The sequence below is a fragment of the Rattus norvegicus genome, chromosome 13, assembly GCF_021556685.1.
Source record: "Rattus norvegicus strain SHRSP/BbbUtx chromosome 13, alternate assembly SHRSP_T2T, whole genome shotgun sequence".
NCBI classification, from domain to species: domain Eukaryota; kingdom Metazoa; phylum Chordata; class Mammalia; order Rodentia; family Muridae; genus Rattus; species Rattus norvegicus.
The window spans coordinates 33,872,695-33,894,969 of NC_141546.1; the positions used below are offsets into that span (position 1 = coordinate 33,872,695).

General features: G+C 48.5%; 1 protein-coding gene across 9 annotated transcripts in view; it reads right to left on the reverse strand.

The window, feature by feature from the left end:
• Positions 1-11,495: 11,495 nt before the first annotated feature.
• Positions 11,496-22,275, reverse strand: part of Steap3 (STEAP3 metalloreductase) — a 45,206-nt gene continuing 34,426 nt past the window's right edge. For 5 of the 9 annotated variants that reach the window (XM_087579905.1, NM_133314.2, XM_087579908.1 and 2 more), the window contains 2 exon segments: positions 19,286-19,450; positions 11,496-12,972 (listed from right to left, as the gene is read on the reverse strand). In XM_087579905.1, the coding sequence (XP_087436031.1) occupies positions 12,691-12,972; positions 19,286-19,450 (447 nt within the window). In that variant the 3' untranslated portion in view covers positions 11,496-12,690. 9 annotated transcript variants of the gene reach the window in all.

Consider the following 22,275-nt stretch of genomic DNA (forward strand, 5'->3'; position numbering starts at 1 on the left):
GATCCCTGAGGAACGCACTACAGGCAGTACTATAATAGAATAGTAATAAAACCTATTAAAATAGCTGGACAGCTTCTTTTCAAAAGACTGGTTTTTATCTCATTGAGTATATAAATAAATTTAGAGGAAACTGGAGTTTCTAACATGGAGTTTTCTTGAGAGAGGATCCTGAAGGTTGAACAGTCTGTCTGTCCGTCTGTTTATTTTGGGGGCAGGGTCTCATGTAGCCCAGGATGGCCTCAAACTCCCTAAGCGATGGAAGCTGACCTTGAACTTCTGATCCCCCTGCCTCCATTTCCTCCTCCTCTCCACCAGCCCTGGTTTATTCTGTGCTGGGACCTCAGGGCTTTGTGTGTGCTAGGCAAGCTCACTACTGATGATTCCAGCCTCAGCAGATCTTTATGTTAATGAAAACCAGGCCGGCTAAAGCCTCCGAGTGGCTGTGAGAATGTTTCCATTCTTCTGATTTTTTTCAGAACACGCGACTGTGTCATTTGAGAGTCCTGAGAGGTGCATCCTCCCTGCCGCGTGTGGCTTTGCCTCTCTAACCATTGGTCCTTTCACTCTGGCTGAGTCTCTTCTCTATGATAGATGCGGTGGTGATGAGCACCGTTGACCGGCTCTTTAATTAATTAATTAATTAATTAAGTCACGGCAACACCAGGGGTGGAGTCCAGAGCCCTGAGCTAGGCCAGTGCTGCGTCCCTGAGGTGTTCCCTCAGCCCTTGTTCTTGATTTTGTCATGAAATTCTCTTTTCTAAGAAAGCAGGAAAATTCTCTCTCCTCTTTCTCTCTCTCTCTCTCTCTCTCTCTCTCTCTCTCTCTCTCTCTCTCTCTCTCTTTCTCTCTCTCTCTCTCTTTCCCCCCTTCCTCTCTCCTTCCCTCCCTCCCTCTGTCCTTCATCACGAATGGTGTTCCCTAGTCTGTTTTCTGCTGCTATAACAAAATACCTGGAGTTCAGTAATTTGTAAAGAAAACAGGTTTTGTTAACAGTTTTGGAGTCTGACCGTCCACAGCTGGATAGCTTTATAGACTGAGGTTCTGATAGGTTTTAGTAGATGGTATCACGGTTGTGGGGACATGTGCAGAGGGAGAGATGTCATGGGAGACAGAAAACTGGACACCAAGAAGGAAGAAGCTGTTCTTTCGTGTGTGTGTGTGTGTGTGTGTGTGTGTGTGTGTGCATGTTTGTTTGTGTGCAGATCTATGTGTATGTGTGGTTTGAAAACATGTGCATACATGTGGAGGGTAAGGAGATCTCAGGTATCTGTCACTCTGTTTGTAGAGACAAGGTCTCTTACTGACCTGGACCTTTCCCTAGGCAGTGAGCCTCAGGGATCTAACTGTTTGTCTCCTCCATGCTGAGCTTTCAAGTGTACACACCATGCTTGACTTTAAAAAAAATGTGTATGTATGTGATAGGGGAGTGGCTTCTGGTTAACCAAACTCAGGCCCTCATGTTTGTCATTTATTTATTTATTTATTTTAGTATTTCCTTTTTTTTCATCTTTATTAACTTGGGTATTTATTATTTACATTTCGGTTGTTATTCCCTTTCCTGGTTTCTGGGCCAACAGCCCCCTAACCCCTCCCCTCCCCCTCTATATGGGTGTTCCCTCCCACCCTCCCCCCATTGCTGCCCTCCCCCCAACAATCACATTCACTGGGGGTTCAGTCTTGGCAGGACCCAGGGCTTCCCCTTCCACTGGTGCTCTTACTAGGCTATTCATTGCTACCTATGAGGTCAGAGTCCAGGGTCAGTCCATGTATAGTCTTTAGGTAGTGGCTTAGTCCCTGGAAGCTCTGGTTGCTTGGCATTGTTGTTCATATGGGGTCTCGAGCCCCTTCAAGCTCTTTCAGTCCTTTCTCTGATTCCTTCAACGGGGGTCCCATTCTCAGTTCAGTGGTTTGCTGCTGGCATTCGCCTATGTATTTGCTGTATTCTGGCTATGTCTCTCAGGAGAGATTTACATCTGGTTCCTGTCGGCCTGCACTTCTTTGCTTCATCCATCTTATATAGTTTGGTGGCTGTAGATGTATGGGCCACATGTGGGACAGCTCTGAATGGGTATTCCTTCTGCCTCTGTTCTAAACTTTGCCTCCCTATATCCTCCCAAGGGTATTCTGGTTCCCCTTTTAAAGAAGGAGTGAGGCATTCACATTTGCATTTTAGTCATCCTTCTTGAGTTTCGTGTGTTCTGTGCATCTAGGGTAATTCAAACATTTGAGGCCCTCATGTTTGTAAGGCGAGGACTTTACCACTGTGCTGGGTAGTTTTGTGTCAATTTGACATAAGCTAGAGTCATCTGAGAGAATGAACCTCAACTGAGATATTGCCTCGGTATGATCAGGCTGTAGGCAAGCCTGCGTTTTCTTAATTAGTGATTGATGGGGGAAGGCCCAGCCCATTGTGGGTGGGGCCACTCCTAGGCTGGTGGTCCTAGGGTCTATAAAGAAAGCAGGTTGAGCAAGCCATGGGGAGCAAGCCAGTAAGCAGTATCCTTTCATGGCTTCTGCATCAGCTCCTGCCTGGTTTGAGTTCCTGTCTTGGCATCCCTCAGAGGACCGTGATTCAGGATATATATGCCATATATATATGCCAAATAAACCCTTTCCTCCTCAAGTTGCTTTTGGTCATGGCCTTTTTTTTGCAGCAATAGTAACCCTAACTAAGACACCAACAGAGCTGCCTCCTGGCCCTGGTGAATTTTTGTTGGTTAGTTTTTATTTTCTGTCAACCAAGTCTTGCAGGCTACTTATGTCCCTTGGGTCCTATCCCCGCCCGACCCCAACCCCTCGTAAGGGCAATGCTCAGTGATGACCTAATCACCTTCCCCAACAGGCCTCACTCCTAAAGGGTCCCATCGCCTCTTAATAATGGCACATAGCAGACAGGTTTCCAATGCATAACCTTGAAGAGACACATTTACACGACACCCAAACCATAGCAAATGGAGGATAAAATTCATCATTTTCCTTTTTCTTGCTATAAAGATGTTCAAAAAAAAAAGTTCCACGTGGTGACTGTGTTTAGTGGTATTTATGGAATCTACATTAAGATGCGTTTGAATTCCTAGAATAAGTCAAAGGTAGTCACATGGAAGGCCTTGGTAGTTTTAGGAGTGGAGTGCAATGTTCTTTTATCATATATTGTCTTTTATTGTCCCCCAGAGTCTCTTAAAGTAAGTTGAGAATGGTTTGGTTTTTTAAAAACAAGAATCTTTTTAGGAGTCTGGTGAGATGGCTCTGTGGTTACAAGCACCAGCTGCTCAGGACTGTCCGTAAGTCCCATTCCTGTGGAGCCAGAGTTCTCTTCTGGATTCTCCAAGCACATATGGTTATAGCCTCATTCATTCTGTCGAATGGTGTTGGGTCCTCTGGAGCTGCAGTTGCAGGTGGCTGTGAGCCGCCTGACATATTTGCTGGGAACTGAACTCAGGACCTCTGGTAGAACAGTAGGTGCTCTTAACCACTGAGCCATCTCTCCAGACCTCGCATGTAATTGTTTATGGTTTCTTAAAAATTCTGTTTCATCTGTACTGTTGTCTCCTCTTAAGTTTTCAATGGTTTATTTGAATCTTTGTCTTTCTAGTCATGATCAGCCTTATCAAAGATTCTTTTATTTGATTAGTCTAATTGAAAAAACGATTCTCAGGGTTGCTGCTTCCTTTACTGAGGTGTTTCTTGCTTCATGAATTCTGTTTATCCTTCTATGTACAGCGGATTTTAAATTTTTCTTTATTATTTTACATTTTTGTGGTTTGGTTCTGGTTCCTGTCAAGAGTATTGATTTGCTTCTAATTAGTACTTTTGCTGCATCCTGAACTCTTTGGTAGAGGTATTTAATAATAATCCAATTAAAATTTTTTGAAAAGTTTCTATTACAGTTTTCTCTTTGATAAATGACCTAATTAGAAGTGAATATTTTAAATTTCAAATGTTTGGACATTTAAAATACCACATTGTTCTTGAATTCTAATGGTTTCTTTTTTTCATTGAATTTAGAGAATGTATTCTACATACTTATTTTTCTCTACTTGTTAAAATTTGCTTTATGGCCTATTCTTGGGAATAGAACTGTGACATTGAGTTCTATTGTTAAGCACGCATATAATGTTGGATTTAGTATGGTGATGGCCTCGCTCTCCCGCCCTCGACCTTCCTGCCTCCTGGCAGGTTGCTAACCTCGCTGGTTGCATCCATCAACTTAACACAAGACAGAATCATCTTGGAAGAGGGGATCTCAATGAGCGATTGCCTTCCTCAGCTTGCCACAAGCAACTCTGTGCCTATGAAAGGGAGTGCCACCCCTGGCCTGCATAAGAAAGGAGCTGAGCAAGCCATGGGGAGCAAGCCAGTAAGCAGCACTCCTCCATGGCTCCTGCTTCAGTTCCTGCCTCCGGGTTCCTTCCTTGAGGTCCTGCCCTGACTCCCTTCACAATGTGAGATGTAAGAAGGAATAAACCCTCTTTCTTCTTCTTCTAGCTGCTTTTGGCCTTGGTATTTATCACAGAAATAGAAAGCAAGCTAAGATGCACCTTTTCATATATATCATTATATCATGCAGATGTGTCTGTGTGAGTCCGTGTGTGTGAGTGCAGGCATCTGGGGAGCCCGGGGAGGGGGCGTCGTTGGAAACCCCTGGAGTGGATGTGAGTTGCCCAAAGTGTGTCCTCTGCAAGATCAGCGAGTGTTCCTAACCACTGAAAAGTCTTTCCAATCCCTCTTCATGTATTTTGGGGCAACATTATTTAATGAGTTCAATTATACATATTTAAATATTTTAACATTACATAATGCCTTCTGTCATAAAGTATACTTTAATGACAATCTAGCCACCCCTATCTTAATGTTTCTTTCTTCCTGACACATTTTCTTCTACCGTTACCTTTGGTCTTTAGGTATGCAGCTGTATACATAATTAATTCTATGCATAACTATACTAATAAAATCCAATCAGACAGTCTCCATCCTTTTTGAAATAATAAAAATAGCCTGTTTTTATTTTGTAAGAAAGTTTACTTAGTTTGAGAATTACCTTAAATATCTTTCTTTTTAGAAAGCTTAATCTTCATATTGTGTACTTTCCTTTGTTGCAAATATTTGATGTGTTTATTATTTGCTATTATTATTTTATGATATTATATCACTTTAATTAATTAAATTAATTGATTTAATTTCCCTCGCCACTCTCCATCTTTTAAAACAGATTCTTGTTTATTCTTTCAGAATAAAGACTTCATTTTGTGTTTATTTATTTCATGCATGCAGATGATGTGTTTTGATCGAATTGGTCTCTGTTCCTTCCCCTTCGACTGCTCCAGGCCTGCCCTGTCATGTCTTACTCACAACTTCACGATGTCTTTTGTTTAACCCACTGAGTCTAATTAGTGTTGTGAGCATGCGCCTGGGTATAGGGTCACCCACTGGAGCGGGGCCCCGTGCCTAAAGAAAACTGACCCCCTCTGCACCAGCCACTGCCTGCCAACAGCAGCCGGGAAGTGGTCTACCCTCACAGCTCCTTGTCTCTTGATTGAAGAGCACAGTCTATCTGTGCTCATTGTGCTTATTGGCCATCCAGCCTTGGCTAATGTCAGAGGTCAACCTCAGGTGTCAGCCCCTATTTTCCATCTCATTTTGAGACCACCTTTTGTTCACTGCTGTGTACCCCAGGTTAGCTGGCTCTTGGACTTCCGGGAAGTCTCCTGTTTTGCTTCCCATCCCCCTTTGGCAGCCCCAGGATTACAGACACCACATATCCTGCTTTTTATGTGAGTTCTGGGGATTCAAATTCAGGTCCTCCCACTGAAGGGTTGCTTTGGGCAACCCCCTTTGCTATAAAACCTAGAGTGGACACCTCCTGAGCGCCCCAGCTGCAGTGGGGAGGGGGCCCAGGGAGGCTGGTTTAGTGTCCTGGCAGCCTGTCTGTGCTGGAGAACAGGCTCTCAGATGCCAGGCCCCTGCTCCTTCTATGAACAGAGAAGCTGTGCTCCTTTCTCTGCCTCAGGAGACACTGGTGTCTAGGCACGGGTTACTGTGTATGTGTTCGAAAGTCCCTGTCAGACTTGGAGACTCAGGGGTGTTAGAGATCTTAGTGGATACTGGTGAGTTTGCCTCAGTGCACATTGGCTTCTAGGAGTCCTGGGGATTGAACTTGGGTCTTCAGGCTTGGCAGCAAACCCCTTTACTCACTGAGCCCCCTCATTGCTTGGAATTTCTTTGTTTCCTATTTCTTCTCCTTTTTCAGCCTCTCCTCTGGGCTCCTTTGCCTTTTCACCAAGCCTGTTTTTAGGGGAGGACTGTTGGGAGCCTCTTAACTTTCGTTTCCTGAAAATGCTCATGTCCCCTCATTTCTTTTCGACAAGGTCACATGCGTCCCAGGTTGGTTTTGGACTTGCGTGATCTGGAACTTCTGATTCTCCCCCTAAGCTCTGGGCTTGAAGGATTGCACCCCCATGTCTGGTTTAAGCGATACTGGGGATCAAACCCCAGGCTTCATTCATGTCCTCCAAATCCTCGCTTGATCTGGGCCAGGTGCATGCACTTTTAATCCCAACACTTGGGAAGCAGAGGCCGGTGGTTCTCTGTTCGTTCATGGCTAGCCTGGCCTATGTAGTTACAGGTTGGCCAAGACTACATGATAAGAGCCTGTCTCACAACTTAATAAATAAAGAGTGTCTATGTAAATAAAGATGATCACCCTCTGTTAAGAGCTGTAGCCACTATTTTCTGATTCCCGCCAACACGTTAGGAATTCTCTTACCAACTACAACGGAAATGACTTGTCTTTTTGTCTTGAGCACGGCTTTCTTTTGCTTCTCTGCCTGCTGGTGAACCCTGTGCTTTCTGCTTCAGTTAGATCCCAGTCTTACTGGCTTTAGAAGACCTTGGTTTCCACCTCCTCACCATTTGCTTTCTCACAGTTCTTTCCTTGTGCAACTCCAATTAATGGTGTTATGCGAGTCTCTTTTTCTTCCTTACGCTTTTGTTTGTTCTCTTTATGTGTATGAGTATTTGGCTGTATGCACGTATGTGCACTGCATGCACACCTGTTGGTCCCCTAGAGTGGGGGTTACAGAGGTTTGTGAGCCACTGTGTGGGTGCTGGGAATCAAACTGGGTTCATACAAGAGTAACTGCTATTAACCACTGAGCCATCTCTCCAGCCATTCCCCCTTTTAAAGATGTTTTATTTGGAACATGTGAATATGTGTGTGTGTGTGTGTGTGTGTCTGTGTCTGTGTCTCTCTGTGTGTGTGTCTCTCTAAATATCTCTCTGTGTGTATCTGTGTCTCTCTGTATCTCTTTCTCTCTGTGTCTCTGTGTATGTGTGTGTGTATGTGTGTGTGTCTGTGTCTCTGTGTGTATCTGTCTCTCTGTCTCTGTGTATGTGTGTGTGTGTCATGTGTCTGGGTTTCTCTGTATCTCTCTCTCTCTCTGTCTCTCTCTCTGTCTCTCTCTGTCTCTCTCTGTCTCTCTCTCTCTCTCTCTCTCTCTCTGTGTGTGTGTGTGTGTGTGTGTGTGTGTGTGTGTGTGTGTGTCTGCCCCATATGTGGAGGTGCCTACTGAGGCCATATCTCTGGAAGTTGGATTTACAGGTTCTCATGAACCATCGGATTCAAACACTGAGAACTGATCTCTTGTCCTCTGCGAGAGCAGCAAATGCTCTTTACCTGATCCACAACTCCTGCCCCAGGGTCATTATTAGTCTCTTTAGTTTTAATTCCTTTTTCTTTGGAAAATAAGTACTTTTATCCTGAGCTATCATATAGATGCCGGAAACTAAACTGAGTCCTAGCCTTCTGGAAGAGCAAGTTCTCTTAATTGAAAAGTCATCTCTAGAGAGAGACCTCTTTTAAAAATACATTATTTTAATCAACTTCTTGAGAATTTCATATTGCACGCAATGTATTTTGATCATATTTACCTCCATCTGCTTCCTCCAATGTCTCCCAATCATTTCCTACTTCCTGCTAACTTCATGGTTTGGATGGTTGGTTGGTTGGTTGGTTGGTTGGTTGGATGGTTGGTTGGTTGGTTGGTTGGATGGATGGTTGGTTGGTTGGTTGGTTGGTTGGTTGGATAGTTGGTTGGTTGGTTGGTTGGTTGGTTGGTTGGATGGTTGGTTGGTTGGTTGGTTGGTTGGTTGGATGGTTGGTTGGTTGGTTGGTTGGATGGTTGGTTGGTTGGTTGGTTGGTTGGTTGGTTGGTTGGATGGTTGGTTGGTTGGTTGGTTGGATGGTTGGTTGGTTGGTTGGTTGTTTGGTTGGTTGGATGGATGGTTGGTTGGTTGGTTGGATGGATGGTTGGTTGGTTGGTTGGTTGGTTGGTTGGATGGATGGTTGGTTGGTTGGTTGGTTGGATAGTTGGTTGGTTGGTTGGTTGGTTGGATGGATGGTTGGTTGGTTGGTTGGTTGGATGGATGGTTGGTTGGTTGGATGGTTGGTTGGTTGGTTGGTTGGTTGGATGGATGGTTGGTTGGTTGGTTGGATGGATGGTTGGTTGGTTGGATGGTTGGTTGGTTGGTTGGTTGGTTGGTTGGATGGATGGTTGGTTGGTTGGTTGGTTGGTTGGTTGGATGGATGGTTGGTTGGTTGGTTGGATGGATGGTTGGTTGGTTGGTTGGTTGGTTGGTTGGATGGATGGTTGGTTGGTTGGTTGGTTGGTTGGTTGGATAGTTGGTTGGTTGGTTGGTTGGTTGGATGGATGGTTGGTTGGTTGGTTGGTTGGATGGATGGTTGGTTGGTTGGATGGATGGTTGGTTGGTTGGTTGGTGTTCCTCCATCTTTTATTAACCCACCGAGTTCAATTGATGCTCTCTGTGCATTCATGGGACTGGGGCCATCCATTGGCACATGGTCAGCCTACCAGTGCCCACACCCTCAAAGAATACAGACTCTCCATACTCCAAAAGCTACCAACTGTCCATAGCTGCTCAGCTAATGGTGGAATGCACTCCATGCTGGAATACTGAGTGGCTCCATCTTGCTTCAGGCAGCCATAGCTGCCGTCGGTTCATGAGGGCGAGGGTTCTGTCATGTCTAGAAGACACCAGTTCTGCTCTTTAAGATCTTTGTGGGGGTTGGGGATTTAGCTCAGTGGTAGAGCGCTTGCCTAGCAAGCGCAAGGCCCTGGGTTCGGTCCCCAGCTCCGAAAAAAAGAAAAAAGAAAAAAAAATCTTTGTGGATGGCCCTGTGCTGCCTGGCCTGTGCGTTGCTGATGGTGAACGCCTTGATACTAGTGAGCTGGTGTGAACAAGGTTGATTTCCACTAGGAAGCAGCCAGCAGCCAGGCAGCCCTTTGCACATCTGTAGGCCCCTGTGCCTTCTCAGCCCCACTAACTGCCTTGCTTCCTGAGAGGTCAGTGGAGCCTTAGAAGAATGTCTCAGGCTGAGATGGCTCGGTAAAGGCACTTGTTTCTAAGACCTGAGTTCTATCCACGGAGCCTACATGGAGGAAGCAAACTTGACTCCTTCAAATTGTCTTCCTGAGTTGCATACATGCAAAGTCTCTCTCTCTCTCTCTCTCTCTCTCTCTCTCTCTCTTACACACACACACACACACACACACACACACACACACACACACACACCTTGCCCACACATAATGCAATAACAAAAATCAAACAAATAAAAAGTATATTTTCAGCACAGAGACTGGATTTAGCAGGACAGATTCCCTGGAGGTGGAAGCCCGATGGGTGGGGACATATTTCACGATTGCCTAAGTGTTTTGAAAATCAGGCTCTGCCTGCAATGGGAACTTGCAGAAACAAGCCAGGTTTCTGGTCCTGTAAAGGAACCCAGAGCTCAGTGAGCAGGACCTCATTATTCACCTCACGGGAGGGGAGTGGAGGTTCACATAGCCAGTGTGTCCAAGGGGAGGGTTAGAATGAAACATCCAAGTCCCACTGTGTATGAAGCAGAAGCACGTCTAAGCAACTGTTGGAGATCTAGTTCAGCAGAGATAAACTATCTGAACTTGTAGAAATCTGCGAGACCACTGCCGACAAACACCACTTTATAGGCTTCCCAGGAAATATGCAGTTTTGTGTGGATGTGTGTGCAGGGTGGCGGACAACCTTGACTGTCACCCCTCAGGTGCCTTGATTTTTACAACCTAGACTGTGTTGTGGGGACCTCGCCTGCTCCATCACTCCTCTGCACACCCGCCGTTCCTCAGTGGCACAGATTAATATGTATGGCCGAGTGAGCACAGACTCCGGCCACCAAGGAACCATTGCCTATGTGATCCTGTTGCCGGAAAGCCTGGAGCTCACACGGTGGCTCTGGGCGGTCACTTCTGAGATGAAACAGGAACCGTGTCCACTGTAGGAAGACTTTGCGTGTCCACCCCAGCCTGTGGCATTTCATCCCTAGAGCACTGGGCAGGGGTACTCTGAGAGTTAGAGAGTAACCCGTCTCCTGGAAGCTGCTGACTGCCCGGGGAGATGGGAAGAAATAGGGACAGAAGAAAGATCAGGGATAAGAGCATGGCCCACCTGCCACCCATGAGCTGATTGACAGGAACCCACTTCCCATCCGGTAAGCAGCTGTGGCAGCAATAGGGCGAGGAAAGGAAGTTGTGCTATACCGCTGTGGGCACCTCTGTCACCGTGGGCACCTCTGCTACAAGGAGCCACCTTCCTCCAGAGAGAGATGCAGAAGGCAGTAGATTGTCACCAGCTGGGAACACTTGTGACTTTCAGTGTTCTTCCTCCTCGCAGTCAGCAGGGAAGTCTTTGGCCCCCGTTATGCTGGAATTCTCTGCTTTGCCTCCAGTAGTCCTCCGTGGGCCATGGCTGGCGCCAGTTCAGGTCGTAGGTCCTGTTCCTAGAATGGAGTATTGGCTGCCCATACCTGCAAGCAGCAGCCAGATTCTCCAGCGCGCCACCTCTGCTCAGTGTGGGCCCGACAAAAGGATTTTTGCACTGGGCTCTGCCCCCTTTTCACTTAGTGATGCCTGCCAGGTGGGAAGAGGGACATCTCGTCCTGTGTACTTTGGCTGATCCTTCTTCCTTCCCTGTGTCAAAAGATGCTTCCTGGCCCAGGGGAACCACAGAATCTCTCTTATGTAATGATAGCTCTCTCAAGCTCCACAGGATTTGGAGGCCTGACTGAGTAACTCTTTCCTGACAGATAGATGTCACAGGGCTGGGAGGATAGATGTGCTATGCCCTGGCTGTGGTCTGACCCTCTGTGTTTTGGGGCAGTAAAGTTTGACACTTAGAGCTTTGGCAGAAAAGCCCCTCCCAGTTGTTCTGAATTATAATACAGGAGTTTCTTCAGGATTCCTGAGACAGCAGATACCGAAACACATGTGCACACTTGCCTGAATGTTTACTCATGTGTGCATGCACACACACGCGCGCACACGCACACACACACACACACACACACACACACACACACACACACACACACACAAGCATATGTTAACATTTCTCCTATACACACCCGTGGTTAGGTCTAATTAATAAACCAGGCACAGGAAAGCTTGGTAATAACAAAGGATGTGGTCTCTTTAAGAATTCAAAAAACAATATTTGCAGACTTTTATGGTTGATTGTAACCGGGAGGGAGGGAGGCAAAAGCATGGGAAAGGGGACGTGGGACCCCCCTGAAGGGCGTGGGGCCACTGTGTTTCCTGGGTGCTCAGAAGGCTGGTTCTCTGCCTACAGGCAACAGGGGTCCCTGTCATTCTCATTAGGGACCAATTTAATGAAGGCAGGCCTGGGAACATCCAAGGGAGGCTTCGATGGTTATTCTCCGCAATCTCTAATGCTTCCCTCCCCCCTGAACTGCCCCGACAAGAGTCCACTCCATGGAGATGCCCAAATTAGTGATGGGAAAGGCGAGAAGGCACAGTGGTTTAAAGAGGGTCACCACCAACTTAATGGAGGGGAAACAATTATGCTTCTTCTGAAGATCAGGTTCGTTAATGGCTCTGGTGAGACGGTGACTTCACACCTTCGCAGAAGGAGCAATTTGCAGGCTCCACGGTGACTCTGGACTTTCAGGGAGTGGGGAACAATCTCGGCTCAGCTAGGATCAGATGGGGCCGCTTCAGACCGCTCCCGGAAGAAAGGACAGACCTGTGAAAACTCCTGCACAGATTGCGGGGGATCCCGCTGAGCCTCCCCACTCGAGCCCAGGGAAGCGGGAGCAAGAGGGTCCAGACCTGGTCCCTCTGTTCATCAGAGGCTTGTTTCCTAGCCCTGGGATGGGGGAGGCTGCACCAGAGCCAGCTCTTGTCCCAGCTCTGCACCAACGTTAAGATGTGGCTAACAGGGAACGTAGAGAACGGGGATTAAAGGTAGAATCCAACAAAATACAGTCTCTCTCATACCAGAAGTTTCTGTCTGTCTCTGCAGCTACCACAAGGGTGGGATCTGCTGTTTAATGTGTGGCATTTGCTCTGAAATGCTCAAGTTGAAATATAGGGACCCTGCATAAGTTGAAATATAAGGACCCACTATTTTTTTTTAACTAAGAATAATAGTAAATCCTATTATATATGAAATATATGTGAGTACTTATCGCATGTGTGGTACGCCATTCTGAGTATCTCGGCATACACCTGCATCCCAGAAATTCAGACCTCGGCCACCCACGCATATACCATCCCAGAAAAGAGACCCGAACCCAGCCCAGGGCCCCCACAAGCTGTGCCTGTCTCCATTTCCAGGGCCTCACACGTGGCTTGTTTTCTCCCCCTGTGTGTGGCCAGCGGGCAGCATGAACTTGACGGCACCATCCCTCTCCCAGCCCCTGCGGATCTTGGTGAGTCTGTGGCTGAGGCAGGGCAGGAGGAAGAGGCCCTTGGCCAGGATGATGACACAGGGCAGGAGCAGCGTGAGCGTGAATGTGGGTGGCAGGTAGAACTTGTAGTGGTTTTCCTCAAAAGCACGGGTCCAGCCGTAGGTGAGGGTGTGCATTGTGCTCAGCATCAGGGCCACGAAGCCCAGCGTGGACTGTGGGAAGAGAGAAGGCAGGAATGAGAGGATGGCCACTGAGGCCAGGGCACCGTCGGTTCAAATCCCAGCCAGTGCCAAGCTGAAGTCACAGGGATGAACTTGTCAGGTTTGACAGTGAGTTAGCTGGCCCTGGCCACCATGCCCTCCCCCACTTCTTTCTGACAGGGCTTCTTTTCTTCTGGTCTACCCTCACACTCTGTTTGTAGCTAAGGGTGACCTTGACCTCCTGATCTTCCCACCTCTAGCTCACAAGTGCTCTGTTGGGGAGAGAATCCAGGGCTTCATGCACACAAGGCAAACCCTCTGCTCCTGAGCCGCAACCCCAGAGCCCTCCGCTCTTCTTCTGTACGATGACACCATTGCTTCCTAAACTATCTGTGCCTGCATCCCTGGCCAGAAACAGGAGCCGCACCCAGCTAAAGGCATATAAAGATTGACCTGGGCAGATCTGACAGACGACTGCACTTTCTGTCCTTTCTTTCACTTCTCCTTTTCTTTCAACTATGTGGTTTGGTATTCCGATGACTCCCAGCAAACTTTTAAATGGAATTACAGCGAGGGAGCTTAAGAAAAAAAAAAAAAACCACTCCACTGATTTTATTTACATTTTCATTTATATTAGAATAGAAGCAAAGGTCTGCTGGCTTAGCCAAACCAGATTTTTGCAGATAATGCCAAGCTGAGGTAAGGCTGGATTACAAAGGGAATTCATTATACAGTCTTAAGGAGAAGCACAAGGTAGCTAGGTACAGTGTCGAGCTCCAGACAGAGGGAGGGCATCATTCAGAAGGTCGTTCCTTGTGATGTTCTAGCTTAGCATTACAACAAGCATTTTCCAAGGGCTGCACGCTGTCTTCACCTCGCCTCCGTGTGTGTGTGTGTGTGTGTGTGTGTGTGCACATGCATGTGTGTGTATATGTGTGTGCGAGTGCATGCGTGCACACGGGCGCAGAGACTGTCAGGAATCATCCTTGCTCACTCTTTCACCTTATTCATTGAGGCAGGGTCTCTCAGGCAAACCAGAGCTTGCCGATGACCCTGGTCTCTCTAGACAGCTTGCTTAGGGAGCAAATCTCCACTTTCTGAGGTTGGAATTGCAGATAGGCCCCAGGCCTACTCAGCATTTATGTGGGCTCTGGAAACCAAAACTTATGTGGCAAGCATTTTAACCGATGGGCCATCTTCCAAGCTCTGCTCCCACTACGTGTTTTTAAAGTCCAAACAAAATACCCAAACGCAGCCAGTGGTGGCGCACACCTTTAATCCCAGGACTCAGGTGGCCGGCCTAGTCTACCTTTTGAGTTCCAGGACGGACGGCCAAGGCTACACAGAGAAGACAGGTCTAGAAAAGCCCCTCCCCCTCCAAAACTAAATGCAATGAGACCCCCTGTCTCTCTCCATCTGATTTTATTTTTGAAAATCGGTCAATCAGAGGCTGGTTCCGAACCAATGCTGCACATTAATATCAGCTGAGAGGCTTGGGGGAAACGAGAGTGTGTTAGCCCCATCCTCAGAAATTCAGATTCAACTGGTTTAGGGCGGAGCTCAGTCAGCTGTTGTTTTTCAGAGTTCAGCAGATGATACAAATGTGCCACCGGGACAAAGCTACTAATTTTGGAAACCCTCACACCCACATCCTTCTAGCTGGAGGTTGAGGGACCCACGCAGGGCCCCAGTGCCCAGGCTGCTTTATGGATGAGGGCCGAGCTCTCGTTCCTCTTCAAATAAAAAACCACTGGCCACATGTCAGGGTGGTGGTTCCTGCATAGACCGATGAAGCAGCCCTAAGAACCCACTCAGGCCTAGGACGTGGCCTCCCGGGACACACCCTGAACCGCCAGTGTTGGATCCACGTGGGCCAGTGTCTTAAGCACTCCATCTGAAGACTGAGGGACGGACGAGCATGCTGTCCCAGCCTGGAGACCAGCCCAGGGTCCTGCTGCCACAGCCAGCCCCTCATGTATCCCTTATTTTCTTTGTTTTCTGAGTTCCGAGATACACGTGGCAGGAATCCTAACTTTGGGCTAGTAATTTCTAGCCAGGGCCGACAGCCAGAAAGCCTTTAGATTTTCCAATCCTGCTTGGAAGTCTGGATGTTTTCAGAGAATTTGCTTTCCCTAAAATTCTCTCTGTCCTTGGGAACAGTTTTTGAAATTTCTAGAGGACCAAAGGAAATTAGAAGGAAAAGAGTTGTCAAGGAGCCATTAATAACCCCAACCCCAGACACACACACACCAAGCTGGGGCCATTTTTATTACACAGAAGCTTGTTAGCGTGGCTCCTGCTGGCACTCAATTACTACAGCATGAAGGGACCTTGGTCATCGTTCACCAAGTGGGGGGTCAGGCGGGTCCTTGTCCTTATTTCAGGCAGTGGCTGTATTGAGCAAGGTCAGAGGAAGAGCCTGTAGCTCAGGGACAGAACTTGGGGTTTCAGGGCCGCACCCCGGTTTCTTCGCAGATGTGTTATGTCCTCTTGGACACTACATTGTTAACAGGGAGTCTAACTGAACAGGACAAGCCTAATGCGGCTGACGCCAAATAGAAAGAAAGAAAGAAAGAAAGAAAGAAAGAAAGAAAGAAAGAAAGAAAGAAAGAAAGAAAGAGAGAAAGAAAGGGAGAGAGAGAGGGAGGGAGGGAGGGAGGGAGGAAGGAAAGAAGGAAGGAAGGAAGGAAGGAAGGAAGGAAGGAAGGAAGGAAGGAAGGAAGGGAAACCCAAACCCAAACGGAAAACTTTGAAAACTGCTGTGGAGGGCTGGGGATGTAACTCAGGAGTAGAGTGCTTGCCTGGCATGTACGAGTTCCTGGGGTCCGTCCCCAGCACCTCATAAACAGGGCACGGTGTTGCACACCTGTGCTCTCAGCACTTGAGAGGCAGCAGCAGGAGGGTCAGAAGTTCAAGGTCATCCTCAGCTATGTAGCCAGTTTAAGGCTAGCCTGGGCTACATGGGATCCTGTCTCAAAGAGGAAATAAGCAAAGAAAAGAGCTGCAGGTATAACTCGGCTAGTCAAAGGCTTGCCTAGTGTGCATGGAGGCCCAGATTCCATCACAGCACCACAGAAATGTGTATGGTGGTCTCTGCCACCCAGTCCCCCAAACTGAACTGAACCAAAGCAAACTAAAGTAAACCAAACTAAACCAAACCAAACCAAACCAAACCAAACCAAACCAAACCAAACCAAACCAAACCGCCACACCCAAATCACCTTGGGATCTTTTAATGGGATCAGTATTTCAGCGGCTCTTGGACCAGCTAAACAAAGCGTGCCAGGCGCAGAGGTTGGTCCAGGGTCTTCGGAACACCAATCGGTTTCTAAACCAATAGCCTCTCACTGCATGTGAACTTGACAGGAGTCAAGAGGCCAGACCTTCCCTTGAACCCCGACTCCCACCCCCGCAGGTGATGAGACAGAAGCTCCAAAGCACAGAGATGAGTGTCTGGTGGACGGGGGTGGGGTGGGGGCTGAGTGGGTGGGGCATGGGTGCTTTGGAACTGATCCTGTGTTCCTGCCACTGGAGGGCAGCATGCGTGTCACCGGGTCACCTAGACTTCCAGGCTGTCCCCGAGCATCTGAGCAGGGAGGCCTGACATCTGTATCTCTCAGGAGGTGCTTTGTGGCATTAGAACCTTCCAGCAACTCCCGTTGTAAACATTGTTGATGGCAGCTGACAATGAGAAATGTATTATGTATTCCACACAGCCAGGCATAACAGAGAGAGAGAGAGACAGAGACAGACAGAGAGAGAGACAGACAGACAGACAGAGAGACACAGAGAGAGAGAGAGACAGAGAGAGAGACAGAGAGACAGAGAGACAGAGACAGAGAGAGAGACAGAACACAGAGAGAGAGACAGAGAGACAGAGAGAGAGACAGAGAGACAGAGAGAGACAGAGAGACAGAGACAGAGAGACAGAGACAGAGAGAGAGACAGAGACAGAGACAGAGAGACAGAGAGACAGAGAGAGACAGAGACAGAGAGAGAGGCAGAGAGACAGAGAGAGACAGAGACAGAGAGAGAGACAGAGAAACAGAGAGAGAGAGTAGCAGTTGGGACTCAGGTCTGCCCCATGCATCTGTGGTCCCAGTGAGGAGGATCTGGAGCCCAGGAGTTTGAGGCCAGCCTGTGTAACACAGTGAGACCCTGTTTCCAGTCAAGACAAAAACAGATGGCTGATGCTTTTCAGAGACAGTGGGTGTGTGACCAGATACCCCAAGAAGAGCAGCAAGGTGCTTTCCACTTCCTTCTCACCTGCCTCACAAACACGTCTCACATTAATTTCGTTTTTCAGGACTGTACATTGGGGGTTGGGGGGGCAGAGGCGTGATCTGCCCACACCCGCAGAGCATGTGATGCCGGAACTGGTGTCTGGGGGCGGGGCCCTGGTAGACCCTCCTCCATACTAGGTCCTCAGGAGAGGGAGCTGAGGTTTCTGAGGCTAGAGCACAGTCGTCAGACACCCCCAAATGAAACCTTGCCGCTTCAGTACGTAAAGCATGACTTCTGGAGCCCTAGCCAGCTTTTGCTAACAAAATCAAATCCATAGGCTTCCTCCAGCAGCCAGAGCCGGAGCATGTAATCTATAGCTGCTTAAGGAAAGAACTTTCTGGAAAGGGAAGCGACCCACAGCCTATTTTAATTGTAGCCAAACCACATACCCAGAATACTTGAGGCGGGAAGAGAAAAATCCAAGATTTGGGTATGGGATTAGTCCCAGATCAAGAAAAGTCCTTTCCTCCCCACCCTCTTAGGCCAGCGTGCGTCAGCCCTGAGCCCTCCTCCAGGGGCCTTCTGGGAGAAGCAGAGCCCTTGAGATTCACAGCCATGATTTAAAAACCAACCGCAACTGTTTGGTTCTAAGGTACGCTAAGGGTCCTTAGTCACAAAGAATTAATTTGGGTTACATAAGAGCAGCATTCTGTCACTGTCCCTCTGAGTCCTTGCTGAACAGAGAAACTACGACAGATTTTGGTTGACAGTTGGGGTGGATATGAGACTGTTCTCTGCCCTGATACAACCGGCAGGAGCCATGACGAGACAGCCTCATCCACCGGAGGGACGGGTTGGTCTGCAGGGGCTGACCCTTGTGTGCTTTATGAAGAATAGCGGAAGGTGCCCAGGGAATTTGAGACAAGTCCCCCAGGTGGGTGGTGTGTCCCTTACAAGGAGTGCATCCCAACTGCATCCCTAGCCTGGAGTGCGGCCTGGTGTGTGGTGTATGCTCAGTGGCCACTGCCTTGAAGGATGCCAAGGAGACCCTTTCCCAGCAGCACTGGCTCCCTGAATGTCGACAGCTGTCATCTGAGAGACAGAGTCAACGTGGCAGTGTTCACAGATACCTGCTTATCAGAAGTCTGTGTGTATGAAGCACACTAGAATCTCCAGTGTGTCAATGTACACCGCGACTCTCTTTGGGGGAGTAAATCCATAATCTATTGGAGTACTATCATGTCTGTGTGTCCATCTGTCTGTCTGCCCATCACCATCAATTCACACATGCACTCATTCATCTATCACCCATTCATACACGTATACCAACGTGAGTCCACTTACTATCTCATCTATCTCTATCTGCCTAGTTATCTATCATCTGTCTGTCTGTATGTATGTCTATATGTCTGTGTACATACGTACCTACCTATCTCCCCATCTATCTATCTGTCTGTCTGTCTATCTATCTATCTATCCATTCACCCATCTATCTATGTATCTATGTATCTATGTATCTATGTATCTATGTATCTATCTATCCATCCACCCACCCACCCACCCACCCACCCATCTATCTATCTATCTATCTATCTATCTATCTATCTATCTATCTATCTATCTATCTGCCATGAGATTGAAGTATGAGCCTTTCACACGCTTGGCAGATACTCTACCGGTAAGCGCCATTTAGGAAACCCTGTTTGATCCCATCACACAGCAGGTCTCACACTTAGCTCCCACCTTCCCCACATGGGGACAGAGCACGAACTGAGCCGAGGATGTGAGCTGGCAGAGTTTCCAAGCTAAGTCCCAGCTCACTGCTTCCTAGGTACACCAGGATTCTGCAATGACTCTGTATGGGAGCACCGTGTCCCCTGAGTAGGTTCAGCCCAGGTTCCGCGATCTGTCCTCCATTCTTGTCAGAGCCTCTACGTGACAGACCTCCTAGAGTCAGAAAGATTAACTTGTCCTGAGCAAGCTGGAGCAAGACAGGAGGCTGGGGGACCCTGCAAAGTGGGAAGTTCTCAGCTCACAACCCAGTGCCCTGCTAATGACCAGGGCCAAGCTGCAGCTGGCTCTCAAGGGGAATCTGCTTTACCTGCACAAAGCTGAACTCCTTCCAGTTGAGTGAGTTTGCAATGGAAGGGATCGAGGTAACCGCCAGCAGTGACAGCATGCCCAGAGCCAGCACACCCAGGGACAGGTATATCTCCATCCGCCAGACTTCTTCCTCAACCCAGAGGCGGCTCTTGTTGGCCAGGACCTGACAAGAGGAAAACCATGACTGCTGTAGCCAAGGGGCACCCTAGAACACGTGTGACTAAGCACCAAAGGACAAGAGAGCCACAGTTAGGTTCACGCTCTGCTGGATGGCTAATGTGTGCGAGGCACATGAAAGCCGTTCACCGTGGCTGCAGAGAAGGCTCAGCGGTTACAAGCATTTGCTGCTCTTGGGGAGGAGCCAAGTTTGGTTCTCAGCACCCAAGTCAGGCAGCTCGCTACCACCTACAACTTCCACTCCAGGGGCTCTGATCTGCCCCCTCCCCCCGCTTGTTCTTCATGTGCACTTGCACTCATGTGCACATACTCATATACGCACATGCACAAGTAAATAAAAATAAATCTAAGCAGGGCGGTGGCAGTGCAGGTCTTCAGTCCCAGCTCTTGGAAGGCGGAGGCAGGCAGAGCTCTGTGACTTCGAGGTCAGTCTGGTCTACAGAGTGAGTCTCAAGACAGCCAGGACAGAGAAACAATAAGCAAACAAACAAACAAACAAATAACCAATCTTTTAAAAGTTAGTAATCTCTGGAATACTCAAGATAGAGAGCACTGTGAGCTCATTGTAGGGATCAAAGAAACAAGACAAAGGCCGCGTTGCTTTCTCAAGTCATGGCTCCCTTCCTGGCTGCTGGCCAACCATAAGGGTCACCCCAGGGTAAGAGATCAGAGAGATTGACAGGATATACAGACCCTCAGCTGGGCCTGGTGGTCCGTGCCTATAATCCCAGCACTTGATATGCTGAATCGGGAGGATCATCAGTTCAAACCTAGCCTGGCCTACACATTGAGACTTTGACTCATATTTCAAACCCCACCAACCAAAGACATATTTGCTCTCTAAGTACAGCCGTACCCCATTGTCTCCCAGCACCCATGGTTCAGGACAGTGGAAAGGTACTGTTTCGAGGCTGCATCCCTCTCCCTGGACCCACAGCTCTGCCTGCTGCCTCTCCTCCCAGCCTGTTTTAACCTGCTTCATTACTGGCTTGTGCTCAGGACACAGTGACACTCAACGACATCCCCTCCCTGCCGTTGTCTCCAAACTCAAAACCCTCAGACCTCCTCCTTCCCACGTGTCCTTCTCTCTGAGGCACAGAGAACCGGCTCAACCATTGCCAGGTAACAGACTGACATCCCTTCGCCAGTTAGTTCAGCAAGCACTCAGGAAGTCCCTACTGTGTGCTAAGCATTAGTTCAGCAAGCACTTAGGAAGTCCCTACTGTGTGCGGAGCCCCAAGCTGCAAAAACCGGGAATGAACACCTTCTAAGTTGTGTCTCCCCTGAGCTGCAGCAACTCAGGTACTTCAGGGATGTCCTGCCAACCCCGAGGTCTCCCTCCTCACCCCCTGGCACTCCCTGACCCAGCGCCCGATGGGGAAGAACTTAGATCAAGGTCCTTCCATTAGGACTGTCGCCATGGCCCACGTCAGACTGAATACTGGTGCTTTAATCTGCCATCGGAAAAGCAATAAAGCCTTCCCCCGAGAACAGAGCACTGAGCAGGCTGCCTCTCCTAACAGAGTGAGTCGTGTGTGTGTGTGTGTGTGTGTGTGTGTGTGTGACTACTTCAGCAGGGGAAAAAAAACAAAACTCACATAAGCCCGTTACTGGCATAAAATATTAAAAACGAATCCAGGGGCTAAGCAAAAATGGCTGCAAAGCTTAGGAACTAAATAAACCAAGAGAACGCCATGCGTGGCCTCTCTGCCTGGAGAGTGTAACCCGATGATGGCCTGGTTTCTTCGTTTTTGTTTTTGTTTTTTTTTTTTTTTTTGAGACAGGGTCTCATGTAGCTCAGGCTGACCTCCAACTCACAGTGTAGCCAAGGATGACCTGGAACTCTGACCCTCCTGCCTCCACTTTCCAAGCAAGTGCCGTGGCCTGAAGCTCGCACCACACTGTCAGGTTGTAAGTGGTGCTGGGTGGAACCTGGGGCTTTGAGCACAGTAAGCAAGCACTCCGCCCACTGAGCCGCACCACCAGTTCCCCCACTCCTCCACCCCCACTCCCCACTCTGTGTTATTTTGGGGTAGGCTTCTTCATATTGGTATCTGAAAACCACCAAAGGACCAGCTGGGAGACCTGCTTCTCTCCTGGCCGCTAGCCGTGTGGGGCTTTGAAACACCATCTCTGGACCTGATTTTCTTGAGCCGACAGAGCCAAACAAGCCGGGATTTTGCCGGTAATCACGATGTGGTAAAATCAGCCGGAGCAGCGTTTGCTAGTGGAGAGAGACTGACCCGACCTTGCAGAGGGCACAGGTCCATGCTATAGCAGCCCCCAGACAAGACTGACTCATGGCTGGTGGTGGCTAAGCGAGTCATCGCCACGTGGTCTGCTGTTCACTCGTTACTCATCGGCTGGCTGAGCTCAGGTGGTTAATATCACAAGTCTGGCTTTGTATAACTGCAGTGTAGTCAACAGTGGCTTGCGAAACTGGTGGCCCCACCCCCTGCTCTGAAGTGATGAGCAGGGAAGTGCAGGGAACACGCCTGAGGGTCTGAGTGTTACTGAACGTGGAACTTGGCAAGTCGGCCAGGCTGCTGGTCAGAGAGCACAGGGATCTGTCTCTGACGAGTTTCCTGTGCCTGTGTTAAGGCCCTACAGCAGCCAGTGTGAGCAGCGACCACAGGGAGGCACTGTCTGAGGTGACCAGCGGCAGACGAGAGTGACTGCTTCCAGTGGATAAGGCTTCAGGGACTGAATATAACATTCCCCAACAGAGTCCATGCCTGGGACCCAAAGGTGCAGCCGATCAGTGGCCCACCAGCCTAAATCATCCGGGTTGAATCAGCTCCTCACCGATAG